The 15613-nt window shown below is 45.3% G+C and overlaps 1 protein-coding gene across 1 annotated transcript in view; it reads left to right on the top strand.

Moving 5' to 3' along the window:
* Positions 1-15189, top strand: part of ggt7 (gamma-glutamyltransferase 7) — a 47376-nt gene extending 32187 nt beyond the window's left edge. The window contains exons 11-16 of the mRNA XM_033041855.1: positions 408-496; positions 1612-1764; positions 4855-4972; positions 7335-7472; positions 8178-8277; positions 9994-15189. Of these exons, the coding sequence (XP_032897746.1) occupies positions 408-496; positions 1612-1764; positions 4855-4972; positions 7335-7472; positions 8178-8277; positions 9994-10157 (762 nt within the window). The 3' untranslated portion in view covers positions 10158-15189. The remainder of the gene's footprint in view (positions 1-407; positions 497-1611; positions 1765-4854; positions 4973-7334; positions 7473-8177; positions 8278-9993) is intronic.
* Positions 15190-15613: the final 424 nt, after the last annotated feature.

Genomic DNA, 15613 nt, shown 5'->3' with positions numbered 1-15613 from the left:
TGTAAGCTAGCCAAGTGGAATATGAGGTGCTGTTCCTCTAATTTGTGTATGCCCTCACTTTGGCAAAGGAGCACTTGAGTAACTCAGCGGGACAGGCGGCGGCATCTCTGGAGGATATCGGTAGGTGACGTTTCGGGACGGGGCCCTTCCTCAGACAGAACCCCTACAATTCACTACAATCAGTCTGAACAAGGGTCCCGACCCAAAAAGTTGCCTAATCACACTCTCCAGAGATGCTGCCTGACCCGCTGAGTTACTCCAGCACTCTGTGTCAGTATTTGGTATAAACAAGCATCTACAATTCATTTTTACTACAAATTATTTGATCATCCAGTGTGCTCATTACCACAAAGATCTCCTATTTATTGTTTGTGGACTTAAATACGTCTTCACTTTCTTTTCTCTAGACGTTGAAAATTGCATTAGGTCTTGCAAGCAGCCTCGGAGATCCTTTATTTGACCCCACAACAACTGAGGTGACGGAGAAGATGATTAGGTGCGTGATCTCATTTTCATTTACTGGTTCTTTATCTGTGAAAAATTGGGTCAAATGTTTTAAGACTAAATCTTTAATTATTTCTATCAGTGGCAGATGTCAAACTTGTTGTGCAGCACAGTCCATCACACAAACCAACCTCCTTCCATTTACACCTCACGCTGCCTCGGCAAGACCACCAGTCAAGGACGAGTCGCACACCAGACACTCCCTCTTCTCCCCTCTCCCATCAGGCAAGAAGTGTAGAAGTTTGAAAACCCACACCTCTTCCTCTCCCTTCTTCCCTCAACACTCCCTCCTCTCCCCCACCTCCTCCTCACTCCCCAGTGCCACACCTGAACTCACACCTATTTCTCCCCCTCCCCTACTACCCTCATTCATTCCTCCAGCTTCACAATTCCCGTTTTTGTCTCGTACCTTCTGTCTTTTCATCTCTGGCCTTTGTCCACACATCTGCCTCTCAAAAACCTCTTATTCACCTACTACCTGCCACGCTTTGTCTTGCCCCTCCTCTTTTCCAGCTTTCATCCCCCACCCCCTTCCATAGAATCAGACAGAAGAAGGGTCCCAACCTGAAATGTTACCTATCCATGTTCTCCAGCGATGCTGCCTGACCTGCTGAGTTACTCCAGCACATTGTGTCATTTTTTGTGAACCAACATCTGTAGTTCCATGTATGCACATGGGTAGATTGAGCTGCATAGAGCTAAGGGAGCACGTTGGGGAGGGTGGGGGTGGGGGGGGATGGTGTCCATTATTACCGATGGTCTGCTATAACCGAGTGAGGGAGGTGAAGTTAGACCGAAGCCTGGAATGAAGAAACACGGCATTGGGGTGGGTTAATCAAGCGGGAATCCACAGGCTGGAGAGCCGCAGAGCCCCCGGCCCTACAGGCGGTTCTCCCGCCGCCTTCATGCTGCCTGCTCTCTCCGCTCCCGCAACCGGAAGCTGCCGCCACGTGACGCCAGCTCATTGGGAAACTGGCAGAAGTGGGTGGGGGGTGGGGGGGGGGGGGAGCAGTGCAACGGGAGCCTCGGTCCGCTATAACCGAAACGCGCTACATAGAGGTCCGTATTGCGAGGGTTTACTGTATTTATTTTGCTTTCTCCCTTCAGCAAATTAGAAGCCAATTCTCTGCGTCAGCTGATCAACGAAAGTGTGGCATTTCCCCCAAACCACTATCTACCCCTCAATTCCCTGGAGACTGGACCTTCCGCAAGTCAGGTCCATGTCATTGGGCCTGATGACTTCATTGTTTCCATTGTGAGGTAACAGCACAGCAATGTTTTTATTAGAGACTTTGATCCTTTCTGGAGTCGGGTCCAGATGGAGCTGATCTTTTTGGGGCAAATGACTTAATTATACCAGGATACATCAGTATAACATCCTTTGTATTATCACGAGAATCATAATTATTTGTAGTGTCTTTCATCGAAGTATAATGATGCCCTCATTTATATATCGCCTTTTGCACCAAAGTATCTTGAAACATGTAGGTGGCACAGTGGCGTGGTGCCTTACAGTTGCTGCCTTACAACGGCAGGGACCTAATCTGATCCTGGTCACAGATGCTGTCTGTTTGGAGTGTGTACATTCTCCCAGTGACCACGTGCGTTTTCTCCGGGTGCTCCAGTTTCCTCCCACACTCCAAAGACGTCATCGCCCAGTCTGATGAAGGGCTTGACCCGAAACCACCTATTCCTTTTCTCCAGAGATGCTGCCTGACACGCTGAGTTACTCCAGCATATTGTGTCTATCAAGTTACAATGTATGTTTCTACAATACATTTTTAAATGGGAAAGAAAACATCCATTATTGGCATGAGCTCCTCCATTGCATTGTTCTCAAAATTATAGACTATTCCCAGAATGTGATTCTTGAAGTCATTAAAAAAAATAACTAAACAATAAAGACATTTTTACTATTGGCACCAAATCACTACAAGGTTCTTTTTGTATGTTTCATAATCTTCTTTCTTAACAAAAAACATTTAAGTTTCATGGGCCGTTCCTGTTTGTCTCCTTTAATATAAGTTGGTCATCATTATCCAAACTTACAAGAAGATCATTTGTCTTTGGCTGATGTGCTTGGTGAATAATCTTTAATGTATCATATGTGTACCTCTTAAATGGTGGGGGGAAGCCCAGGCTTTGAAGATATCTGGGATAGCATCAGACCCCAGTCCACCCTTTGCATATATTGGCCCTATTTCTGCTTGCACGATAATTGTCACTGCTCTTTGAAGAAGTTCATTGCCGGCCAAGCACTTTTAAGATTTATGTATTATTCCATTCAAGATATTTTGCAGCAAGTCGAATGTTGAATTGTCATATGCACCGAAAATGGAACAATGAAATTCTTACTTGCAGCAGAAAATAATACCCATAGGTAACATGATAAATAAAAAAAGTTTAATAAGTTAAAAACAATATTAGTGCAAAACAAAAGCCCAAAGTCCCACGTGCAACCAAGACAGTTTGTTGTAGAAACCAGTAGAAAGGCAGTACATAGAAACAAAGAACAGCAGATGCTGCTTTATTAGATTAGATTAGATTAGATTATACCTTTAATAATCCTTTTCAGGAAATTACAGTGCCACGACAGCTTCAAGACAGACATAACACCACACATTTCCTCAAATGGCTTCCATACTTAACAAGTTAAAATACGTTAAAATACAAGTTAAAATACAATTAATTTTTAAAAAGTGCAATTATTTATGCGCATTATAAAATCTTATAGCAGCTGGTACACAGGACTTCCTATGTCTCTCCGTTTTGCACATTGGTGCAATCAGCCTCTGACTGAAGATGCTGCTCTTGATCACCTTCAGGGCATGGAGTGGGTGAGTGGGGTTTGTCATTATAGAACCTAGTTTGTTCAGAGTTCTGGCCTCTGCCACCTGCTGGACCGTTCGTTGCTCAGCCCCGACCACTGAGCCGGCCTTCCTGATTAGTTTGTCCAGTCTCTTTTTATCCGCTATACGGGCGCCATCTCCCCAACAGGCCACAGCAAAAAACAGAGCACTGGCCACCACTGAATGGTAGACACTGCACAGTAGGGGTTGGCAGATATTAAATGACCTCAGCCTCCTTAAAAATACAGTCGGCTTTGTCCCTTCCTGTACACCGCCTCCATATGACACTTCCAGTTCAGCTCACTGTCAAGCTGCACCCCAAGGTACCTGTGATTAGCGACCACCTCCACCTCAGTGCCCTTAATGGTGATCGGCGTTGCTTGAGTCCTCCTCCTCCCCCTCCTGAAGTCCACAACTATCTCCTTTGTTTTTTTGGTGTTAAGATGGAGGTTATTGTGTGCGCTCCACTCCACAAAGTTACTTATTATGTCTCTATATTCCTCCTCATTGCCCCCTTTAATGAGGCCGACAACAGCTGTATCATCCGAAAACTTCTGCAAAAAGCAGCTGTTGGTGTTACATTGGAGATCCGCTGTGTAGATGGTAAACAGGAACGGAGCCAGCACAGTTCCTTGTGGAGCCCCTGTGCTGCTCAAGATGGTGCCCGAGACACTGTTCTGTAGGCGCACGTACTGTGGTCTGAGGGAAAGGTAATCCAAACACCACAATACCAGTGATGGATCCACTTTCATCTTCTCCATCTTCTCCCCTAGCAGTCGGGGCTGAATTGTGTTGAAGGCGCTTGAAAAGTAAAAAAAAGTAATCCTTACAGATGCATCAGTAGTGTCCAAATGTATGTACACCCTCTGCAGCATGTAAATGAGGGCATCATCGACACTGATGTTAGGCTGATATGCAAACTGTAAAGGATCCATTTGATTTGACACACTAGTCCTGATGTAGGAAAGGACAAGTCTCTCAAATGTCTTCATTATATGTGAAGTGAGCGCTACTGGTCTGTAGTCACTGTGGAGAGTGGGATGGGTCTTCTTTGGAACAGGTACCAGGCAAGATGTTTTCCACAGCCTTGGAACCCTCTGTAGACGCAAGCTCAGGTTGAACAGGTGTGTTAGAATACCACACAGCTCTGAAGAGCAAGTCTTCAGTAGCCTTGGGCTGCTGAATGGTAGACACTGCACTGCACACCAAAGATACTGCAGGTACAAAGTGCTGGTGTAACTCAGCGGATAAAAAGAGGTCCTGACCCGAAACGTCACACATCCTTTTTCTCCAGAGATGCTGCCTCACCCACTGAGTTACTCCATACTTTTATATCTACAGTCCGTAGTGCGTTATTTGCGGATTGAAAATAAATGCTGTTCACTCAGATAAGGAAAGGATGATTCAGGAAGTTTCTGTAACAGATGGAGTATCTTGAAACCAAGCAGGAACTGCAGGAGTTCTTAACCTTGAAACATTTTTTTGTTCACCTTGTGTCCAGCTCCCTGAACCGGCCGTTTGGCAGTGGGATCATAACACCCTCCGGAGTTCTTCTGAACAGCCAAATGTTGGACTTCTCCTGGCCAGACCAAACACAGGACAATTCGACGGTGAATATGGTAAGCAAGTCAAGAGTCAAGAGGGTTTCATTCTTAGTGTGCAGGAAGGAACTGCAGATGCTGGTTTACACCAAAGATAGACACAAAATGCTAGAAGGAGTTAGAGCTCTAGGGGCTAGTGGAATCAGGGGATATGGGGAGAAGGCAGGCACAGGTTATTGATTGGGGACGATCAGCCATGAACACAATGAATGGCGGCGCTGGCTCGAAGGGCCGAATGGCCTCCACCTGCACCTATTTTCTATGTTTCTATGCTAGAGTAACTCAGCAGGACAGGCACCATCTCTGCATACAAGCAATGGGTGACGTTTCGGGTCGAGAACCCTTCTTCAGACTGAGAGTCAGGGGAGTGGGAAACGAGGGATATGGGATATACTCCGTTTTTGCTCTCTCGTTTTCATACCTTACCCCTCCATATCTCTCGTCTCCCTCTCCCCTGACAGTCTGAAGAAGGGTCTTGACCCGAAACATCACCCATTCCTTCTACCCAGAGATGCTGCCTGTCCTGCTGAGTTACTCCAGCATTTTGCGTCTATCTTGGGTATAATTCTTAATTTAGTTAACCCGGACCCTAACCCTGAAGCCCATGGATGAGTTTGCATTAGGCTGACATTCCCTGACATCACACGGAACCAGCCTGCTGATGTGCATCAATTTCATTCAATGAAATGCTGCAGTGTTTTTTACACTGCGTGTCATGACTGGATTCTTGACGACACCATGAGTGACATTCAAATCCTTGTCTACTTCTCTTGGCTCAGTAACTGTCCTCACATTTAAACAAGCTGAGTTGAATTCTGTCCATCTCCTTCCACAGACGCTGCCTGACCCGACGAGTTCCTCCAGTACTTTGTTTTTGCTCACGATTCCAGCATCTGCAATCCCTTATGTTTCAGAGTCAAGTCGCAATTTCACATTAAATAGTTAGCTAATCAGATTTAGGCTTAGTGTAGGATGGAACTGCAGATGCTGGTTATACCCTGACTATGGACACCAAATGCTGAAGTAACTCAGCCGGACAGGCAGCACCTCTGGAGAGAAGGAATGGGTGATGTTTTGGGTCGAGACACTTCTTCAGACTCAGGTCAACAGCATAATAAGTACAACAGCATTATAAAAGACCCCACACATCATGGACTGTTCACTCTGCTGCCCTCGGGCAAAAGGTATCGCAGTATTAGGAGTAGAACGGCCAGGTTTTGCAACAGCTTCTTCCCCCGAGCAATCAGACTCTTGAATTCCATATAATGTGCAGCCACTATTATCTATTTTATCTTTTTATCAATTTTATCCTTTTGTCATTTTATGTTGCACGGTGAGCCAGATGCAACAACATTTCGTTCAGACTTGCATTTGTTGGTGTATTTTTGAATGACAATAAAGTCTTTGATTGATTGATTGATCGAAAGGTTCGTCATTGTCACACGTACCGAGGTACAGTGAAAAGCTTTGTCTCGCATGCTATCCAAACAGATCAGATACACCATACTTAAATACAATCAATTCAAACTCAAGTACAATAGGTCAAGCAAAGGGGAAGATACAGAGTTGCAGAATATAGTTCTCAGCATTGTAGCAGTTTATTCCAGAGACAAAGTCTAATGTCAGCAGTGGGGTAGAGGTGAATCGAAGAGTTCCCTAGCTTATGGAAGGACTGTTCAGAAGCCTGATGACAGAGGTTGAGATGAGAAGACATTTCTTCACCAACCACCCAGTGGTTCATGTTTGGAACTGTGTACCGAGAGTCTGTCGGACCTTAATTGCGGAGTATGTTTAATGCAGAGAGTGATCGTTTTTGGATATTAAGGGATATGGGGTTCGTGGTGGAAAGCGAAGCAGAGGTAAAAGATCTGCTGTGTCCTTGCCGAGAGGAACAACAGGCATGACGGGCCAAATAGCCTACTCCTACGAGGAGTGCCGCTGAGAACAACCCATCGGGGGGGGGCACCGAGAACGCAAGGGTGACCCACCGGAGGGGCGCTGAAAACATAGGGGGACAAGCAGAGGGCCGCCGGGAATGTTGGGGGGACCTGGGGGGGGGGGGGGGGGGCTGTTTGCTGCTATGTGGGGTTTGCAGATTATAAAACTGTTCCATTACCTTTTTATAATTTTGTCAGTGCCAGAAAAGTGTCGACTCCTGTGTACTGCCTAGGTGAGGTCTGCTACATGAATTTTACAGGGTTGTATGCAAAACAAAGCATTTCACAGAACTTATGGACATGTGACAATAAAGTATAGTTGAATCATTGCCTCCATGTCTGGTGTTTCAATGTGATTTGACCCCGTGACACAACAGAACACGATTCCTGGAAGAACGTGGCCTTGAATAACTCCCGCTTTTCCATCTCTATCTTTGTTTCAGAGAAACATTATTCAAGCTGGCAAACGGCCCTTGTCGTTCCTATTGCCGACCATAGTGCGGCCGTTACGAGGTGTGTGCGGAACCTATCTCGCCCTGGGAGCATCCAGTGGGACCAAAGCCTTGAGCAGCATTACTGAGGTCAACAGCATTAATGTGTATTATTTAGCTTGCATTCCCTTGTCTCTACAAGAGTGAGAGATGATCAGATCGACATGTTTTAAAGAATTATGAAATCATGAGAGGAATAGATTGGGTAAACGCACAGTGTCTCTTTCCCAGAGATGGGGAATTGAGAACCAGAGGACAGGTTTAAAGTGAGGGGGGGGAAATTTAATAGAGGGTTAACTTTTTCACACAAAGGGTGGTGGGTGTGTGGAACGAGCTGCCGGAGGAGATAGTTGAGGCAGGGACTATCGTGACATTTAAGAAACATTTGGACAGGTACATGGATAAGATAGGTTTAGAGGGATATGGGCCAAACGCTGGCAGGTGGGACCGGTGTAGACGGGTCAATGTGGTCAGTGTGGGCCTGTTTCCACGCTGTATGACTCTGTAAGGCCCACGCGCTCACAGGGAGAATGTAAAAACTCCACACATACAGCACCCGAGGTCAGGATCGAACCCGGGTCTCCGGCGCTGTGAGGCAGCAACTCTACCTGCTGGGCCACTGTGCTGCCTTCTGCTGTCCTGACGAACAGGTAACATTGGATAAAGGAGGGCAGGGAGTGGCTCATGGATAATTGGGCAGAATAGACTTTTGCTGATGCAGGCACTATGGAATTCCATGTATAATAAAAATCTCATTCACCCATATAATGTTGTCTTTGTCCTACATCCATACAGGTTTTGTTGAACGTATTCTCTTTCCACAAGCTTCTGAACGAAAGCCTTGCCCTTGGCCGACTCTACGCACAGCTGCAGCCAGATGTTTTGCTTGTTGACAGTAAGTACATTAAAACCATCTTTTGTTCTTTGCTAATAGTTATTTCCAATGGATGAAAGAGGCATTAGGGAGGAACTGGCTAAAGTTGGGAAGGGACCCTAGCAGGAATGACGGAGGTGCAGCAACGGCAGAAGTTTCTGGGAGTAATTTGTAAGATGCAGGATCTTTTCATCCCAAAGTTCATAGGTTCTAGGAGCAGAATTAGGCCATTCGGCCCCTCGAGTCTACTCCACCATTCAATCGTGGCTGATTTATCTTTCCTTCTCAACCCCATTCTCCTGCCTTCACCCCATGTCCCCAGACACCCATTCTAATCAAGAATCTGTCAATTTCCGGTTTAAAAATATCCATTAACTTGACCTCCACAGCCATCTGCCACAATGACTTCCACCGATTCATCACCCTCTGACTAAAGAAAGTCCTCCTCATCTAAAGGTAAGAGGTAGTGGAAGAAAGCCATGATTGAATTTGCAGAGGAGACTCCATGGTTCCAATGGCCTAATTCTGCTCCTACGACGAATGAACTTGTAACATACATCCCAGAACTTCAGAGGTGCCGAAAGAATTCACAACCAAAAGCTGTAGCTAAGTTGTACATGGGTCGACATTCACTGGGGGTGGCAGAGTGGCGCAGTTGGTAGAGCCACTGCCAAGCACCACCGGAGATCCAGGTTCGATCCTGACCTCGAGTGCTGTCTGGACAGAGTCGGTACGTACCCCTGGTGCTCCAGTTTCCTCCCTATCGCAAAGACATGCAGGTTGGGAGGTATATTTGGCTGCTGCAAATTGTTCTAGGCATGTCGATAAGTAGCAGGATCTGAGGGAAGTAGATGAAAATGTCAGGAGAGTTTTTTTTTAAATGGGATTAATATAGGACAAGTATAAATGGATGGATAATGGTTGGCCCAGACTCGATTGGCAAAAGGACCTGTTTCTGTGCCTAATCATCCTATATTTCTTTTCATCGACTATGAATTAGATCACTGTTTAAAAACGAGGTGTGGCCCATTTAAGACTGAGATGGGACTGAACCTTTTACGTTCAGAGATTCAAGAGCTTTGAAACTCTTTTCCCCAATAGAGAGTGGATGTAGAATATCTGACTGTTTTATTTATAAGACAGAGTCTAGGCTTAGCTTAGGTTTAGTTTCAGTTTAGTTTAGTTTAGTTAAGAGATATTGCGTGGAAACAACCCCTTCCGCGCACCGATTCCGCACCAACCCACAATCACCCGTTCACACTCGTTCTATCCTACTCACTAGGGACAAATTACAGAAGCCAATTAACCGACAAACCTGCACGCCTTGGGAATATGGGAGGAAACCGGAGCACCGGAGAAAACCCATGGGTCGCAGGGAGAACCTAAAAATCCATACAGACAGTACCCATGGTCAGGGTTGAACCCGGGCCTCTAGCGCTGTAAGGCAGCAACTCTACCGCTGTGCCACTGTGCCAGAGGTAGATAGATTTTTGATAAGCATGCGTGGGTGATGACAATCACAAGGGACAGCTGGAAAAGTGGGGTTCAGATGACAAGTAAATCAGCCATGACATTTTCGTGGGGCTCGAGGGACAGAGTGGTTGTCTCTTGCTGCCTAATTCAGATGTATGTATGATCTACATTGGCTGGCCTGGACAAAACGGGCCAAATAGCCTTCTTCTGTGGTAAATGCCTCTGATCCCATGACGTAACACTCAACTCTTTATTGTCAATCAGATGAATTCCCTGAGGAAGATGTGGAATTCCTCATGGAGAGAAATCACACGGTGGTGAGAGAAGACTCCTTTTCCTTGGTCCATGTCGCCAAGAGGATCAATGACTTCATCACTGGTGCCAAGGACCCCCGGAGTAACGAGGCATCGGTGGCTGTTATCTCCTAGCCAAAAATTCAGCCAATATCTGTTTGTCTTTCCTTCTTTTCCTTTGTCATTTTGGTTCGCTGTGAAGTCACAAAAATGAGAGACAAAGGTTAGTTGCAGAGAACAATAGTCTTGGAAAACAGTAAAGAGGAGAATCAGAATCCTACTTGAGTTTGTGGGAAGGAACTGCGGATGCTGGTTTACACCGAAGATAGACACAATATAACTCAGCGGGTCAGGTATCATCTCTGAAGAAAAGGAAGAGGTGACGTCTCGGGTCGAGACCCTTCTGATTTGTTCTGTACCGTTTCACACCTCTATTTTCCCTCTCCCGTGACTCACAGTCCGAAGAAGGGTCTCGGCCCAAAATGTCACCTATTCCTTTTCTCCGGAGATGCTGCCTGACCCACTGAGTTCCTCCAGCATGTTGTGTCTAGCCTTCTTGAGTTTGATGTTTCTAACTTAAGATGGCCTACCTTCTGTGGTTCACCAGTGTTGTTTATACTGGAACCTAAAGAGCAGTTAAAATATACACTGCAAGTCATTCTGCCTCGGAACATTTGCAAAATGTATACTTGCTTGGCAAACCTTCGCCTGCGTTCGCCCCTCCCCCATCTCCCCCGCTTTCCATAGAATCATACAGCGTGGAAACATGCCCTTCGGCCCAACTTGCCCACACCAATCTACATGACGCATACTACAGTTCCATTTGCCACATATCACTGTAAATCTATCCTATCCATGTACCTGTCTAATTGTGTCATAAATGTTGCGATTGTCCCTGCCTCAACGACTTCCTCTGGCAGCTCGTTCCATACACCCACCACCCTATGTGTGAAAACATTACCCCTCAGATTCCTATAAAATGTTCCCCCTTTCACCTTAAACCTATGTCCTCTGGTGTCCAGTGATCCCGAAGATCCAGAAGATCCTGTAACCTGAAGTCATCGATATATTGTGACGTCAATGATATAAATTCATAATTTCTAGGAGTAGAATTAGGCCATTTGGCCCATCTAGTCTACGATGCCATTCAATCTTGGCTGATCTATCTTTCCCTCTCAACCCCATTCTCCTGCCTTCTCCCCATAACTCCCGACACCCGTACTAATCAAGAACCTATCAATCTCCATCTTAAAAATATCAATTCACTTGGCTTCCATAGCTGTCTGTGACAATGAATTCCACGGATTCACCATCCTCTGGCTAAAGAAATTCCTCATCATCTCTTTACTAAAGCTGCGTCCTTTTATTCTGAGGCTATGGCCTCTGGACTCTGAGGCTGTGGCCTCTGGACTCTGAGGCAATGGCCCTAGATTTTCAGACTAGTGGAAACATTCTCTCCACATCCACTCTATCCAGGCCTTTCACTATACGGTAACTGACATGTTCACTTCCAATAAGGCAATCATTAATCAGTTTTGGTGAATTAACATAACTTTATTTTTGATTTTACTTTTTCTATTGAGCATCATTATCTGAAGTGTATAATCAAACATGCTGTAAGGAAGAAAGAACATATCCATCTAGTTTATTTCCCCGTGACTTTCCTGTTGCTTCTCCCCTTGTCCCAACCCAGGTGGAGTTACATTATGTTGCAGGCCTTGGGTTTACTATTGGCATTGAAAACACTATTGACTTCCTCTTCTGTCTGTGCTAAATTCATAATGTATTAACTTGTGCATGTGAAAATCCATCTTTGAAGATGGATACTGTTACAGTCAATAGAAATCAGACATCACAGTGGCACAGCCAGTAGAGCTGCTGCCTCACAGCGCCAGAGACCCGGGTTCGATCCCGTCCTCAGGTGCTGTCTGCGTGGAGTTTGCACGTTCTCCCTGTGACCACCGGGGTTTCCTCCTCGTGCTCCGGTTTCCTCCCACATGCCAAAGACGTGCGGGTTTATTTCCCGTTTGTTAATTGCCCTTAGCGTGTAGGGAGTGTGTAGAACTAGTGTGTGAACGATGATCGGCGCGGACTCGGTGGGCCGAAGTGCCTGTTTCCATGCTGTATCTCTAAACTAAACTAAATGAATATTAGTAGCGCAGTTCAGCACGTGCATACACATTTTGTGCATGTGATTCACGGAATCATTTCTCAGTCGCTGGTGCCAAATAGCTCAACGTTGGCCTGTATTTATTTATTTATTTATTTTTAAAGACATGCCGCCCACTGTGCTTGTACAGTGTTTTCCGGCTTATCGATTCTCAGGAGCCGACAAGGTGGGTTTAAGTAACCCAGCATTGAGAACAAACAGTGCCAGTTTCTTTCCATGAATTCCTGCCCGTGAAATTCTGTTGCACTCGAGGCCCAAGGCATCTTTGCACAAATGTCTTTCACACTGAATGTGCACGGGGTCAGGTGGGTTGCCAATGTGCTGTGGTCCGAGTGGGAAGACGTGATAGTGTAGGGAAGTGATGGGGCTACAGTTTGTATGGGAAGGGAGCCAGTAAGATTGTAATCCTGGGGATGGTCAAAGTTTGAATGCGATTTTGTTGGGAAATCAGTAAGGTCAAAAGTTGGAGGGGCTGCCAAGATTAGGCTTTGGGAGGGGGAGGGGCTCTTCAGGATTAGGACCATTGAGGATAGAATCAGGGCTCAAGGTTAGTTGGATATGTGATTGAGTTTGTCGGGTGGGGAGATTCAGTCACCCACACAAGTAGGGGCCTTGAGAAAAATTAGCAGACAGCTTTGCAATAAAACATAGCTGGGGAAACATGGATGCCTCCATGTCAATGGATGGGGTGAAAACAGACCCACTTATATGTAGAAATAAGGAAATGCAGATGCTGGTTAATGCACAAAAGGACACAAAGCGCTGGAGCAACTCAATAGGTCAGACAGCATGTCTGGAGAACATGGATAGGTGACGTTTCGCGTCCAGACTCTCGATCTGGAACTGGGATTTGTCTCGGTCTGGAACTGGGCCTGGAATCCAGGTGAGTTGACTGCCCCAGCCTTCTGGTGGCCGGAGGAGGAGAGGCGAGGATCGGCGGAGTCATTGTTCAAGCCCGCGGGTGGTTAGAGTGCAGGTCCCGACCCGAAACGTCACCTATCCGTGTTCTCCAGAGATACTGCCAGATCCGTTGAGTTACTCCAGCACTTAGCTTCATTTGGCCACTGAAATGTAGACAAGAATATTGCACTACTGGCATCCGAACATGTGTTATAGGCTACTTGGTGTCATTCACAAGCTCGCTATGAATGCAAGTCATATACAGATGATCAGGAAGAAAGATTCCAACATGCAGTTCCTTCATAGGCTTGGGGTTTTGATAAAATTAATTTCAGTAGCTCAGACAGACCTTGTGTTGTGAACTTGTAGGCCAGCAAACATTCTACACCAGGACGTTACAAAAATAGATTTAGCTCGAATTCCAATGAAAGTCATTAACCTGAAATGATGCATCTGATTCCTTCTCCCCACATGCTGCCTGACCGGCTGAGAATTTCAAGCTGTTTCTGTTTTTATCTTAAATCCCTGCATTCCTCTGTATTTCCATTGTGAATCGTTTTAAGCAAACCGAATTTCAAACTGGCATGACAGTACAGTGGCGCTAGGTGCCATTTGTTAAAATGTAGAAACTATGAACTGCAGATGCTGGTTTATACCAAAGACAGACACAAAGTGCTGGAGTAATTCAGCGGGTCAGGCAGTATCTCTGGAGAAAAAGGAATAGGTGACGTTTTAGGTCAGGACCCTTCTTCAGACCTCGCTGTTCGGGACCATGTTCCGTTCCACGAGTCTGAAGAAGGGTGCCGCCCTAAAACACCATCTTGTCCATTTCCCTCCAGTGATGCTGCCTGAGCCACTGAGTTCCTCCAGCACTTTGTGTCAGGAGTGTGGGTAAGTTAGCAGCTGGATCTAGTGTCTAGATTATTTGCATATATCCTGTTCCTATTAAACTCACAGGAAAATTCATTACAACTGAGTAACATACTTTAAAACATTAAATGAAAGTGTGTTTGTGTATTAAGAGGAGGAACATCGGTACAGGCTGGAAACGTTGCCAGTTCATTTGTTACCCTCGCCCACTACACACAACATTTTCTCTAGAACTTAATGACAACTATAAGATGGCCATTCTTATGAGACACCACAGTGAATGTTATTCCTTTTCTCATCTGATGGACTTTCCTACAGTATAATTTAGTTTACTCTAGTCTATTGTCACGTGTTCCGAGGTCCAGTGAAAAGCTTTTGTTGCGTGCTAACCAGTCAACGGAAAGACTATACATGATTACAATCAACCATCCACACTGTACAGATACATGATAAAGATAAAGCCAGTGAAGTCCGATCAAGGATAGTCCGAGGATCTAGGTGCACAGCAGTTGAGAGGTACAATTCTGGAAGATTTTTCCTAATTCTGGGGCACAAACCATTTGTAACAACGACTCCAAAAACCTCCCTGCTTAATATCTAGAACTAAGGCAGAGGCTAAACTGCTCCATATAGCATCCTGATTGATGTATTTACACACAGAAAGTGCTCCACAGAAGCAGTCCATTACGTCCAAGTGTTCTGTGTTGGGTTGAATGCTCCACAGTAAACTCTTCTCACTCGCCATTTAATCCATCAGCATGATGTCTCCATTTCCCCTCACGTGTGTCACCAGCTTCCCTTACAATGCTCTTAAATGCATCTGTGCTGATGTGAGGCGTGAATGATGCTTTTCCTTGTAACTATAAATTTGTTTTACTGTGAGCCATACCTGCTGACATTGATGACCCTGTATCAAAAGGCAGAAAATGTGGGGATTAAAAAAAAAGTAAACACTTAAATAAAATGTGCATTGTGCAGGGTTGAGTTGTTATTTCTTGATGCACCACCCATCATTTTGTAATGGCTTGCCAGATCACTTAATTATGGAGAGACTTTAAATTTGTTGCACAGAACAAGACCATTTGTGTTTAAATAATTCAAAACCACATCCACTCTCTCCTCTAAAGTATTGCATTTTCTGCTTCTAATGGTTATCCAATTTTCCCTTAAAAGATCTACTCATCTATCCTTCAATTATTCATTTGAATAAAGAAATGTCTATCTCCATCTCCTCCTAATTTACTGGTGATAATTTACTCAATTGTTAAGGGCGGCATAATGGCGCAGCAGTAGAGTTGCTGTCTTACAGCGCCAGAGACCCGGGTTCGATCCTGACTACAAGTGCTACCTGTACAGAGTTTGTGTGTTCTCCCTGTGACCGCGTGGGTTTTCTCCGGGTGCTCTGGTTTCCTCCCACATGCCAAAGACCTGCAGGTTTGCAGGTTAATTGGCTTCTGTATAAATTGGGAAATTGTCCCTAGTGTGTAGGATAGTGCGAGTGTAGTCCGATCGCTGGTCGGGGTGGACTGAAGGGCCTGTTTCCACACTACCTCAAGTCTAAAGTAAAGTTAACCTTACTGCAGTTGAGAATTATTTCTGATCCCAACTTGGAAAAGAACTTCATGTTTAATATAAAATGTCTGCATTGAAC

The sequence above is a fragment of the Amblyraja radiata genome, chromosome 23 (genome assembly GCF_010909765.2).
Source record: "Amblyraja radiata isolate CabotCenter1 chromosome 23, sAmbRad1.1.pri, whole genome shotgun sequence".
In the NCBI taxonomy this organism is placed as follows: Eukaryota; Metazoa; Chordata; class Chondrichthyes; order Rajiformes; family Rajidae; genus Amblyraja; species Amblyraja radiata.
The sequence above is the reverse complement of the archived record's forward strand: the minus strand, read 5'-3'. Positions and strand labels throughout refer to the sequence as shown.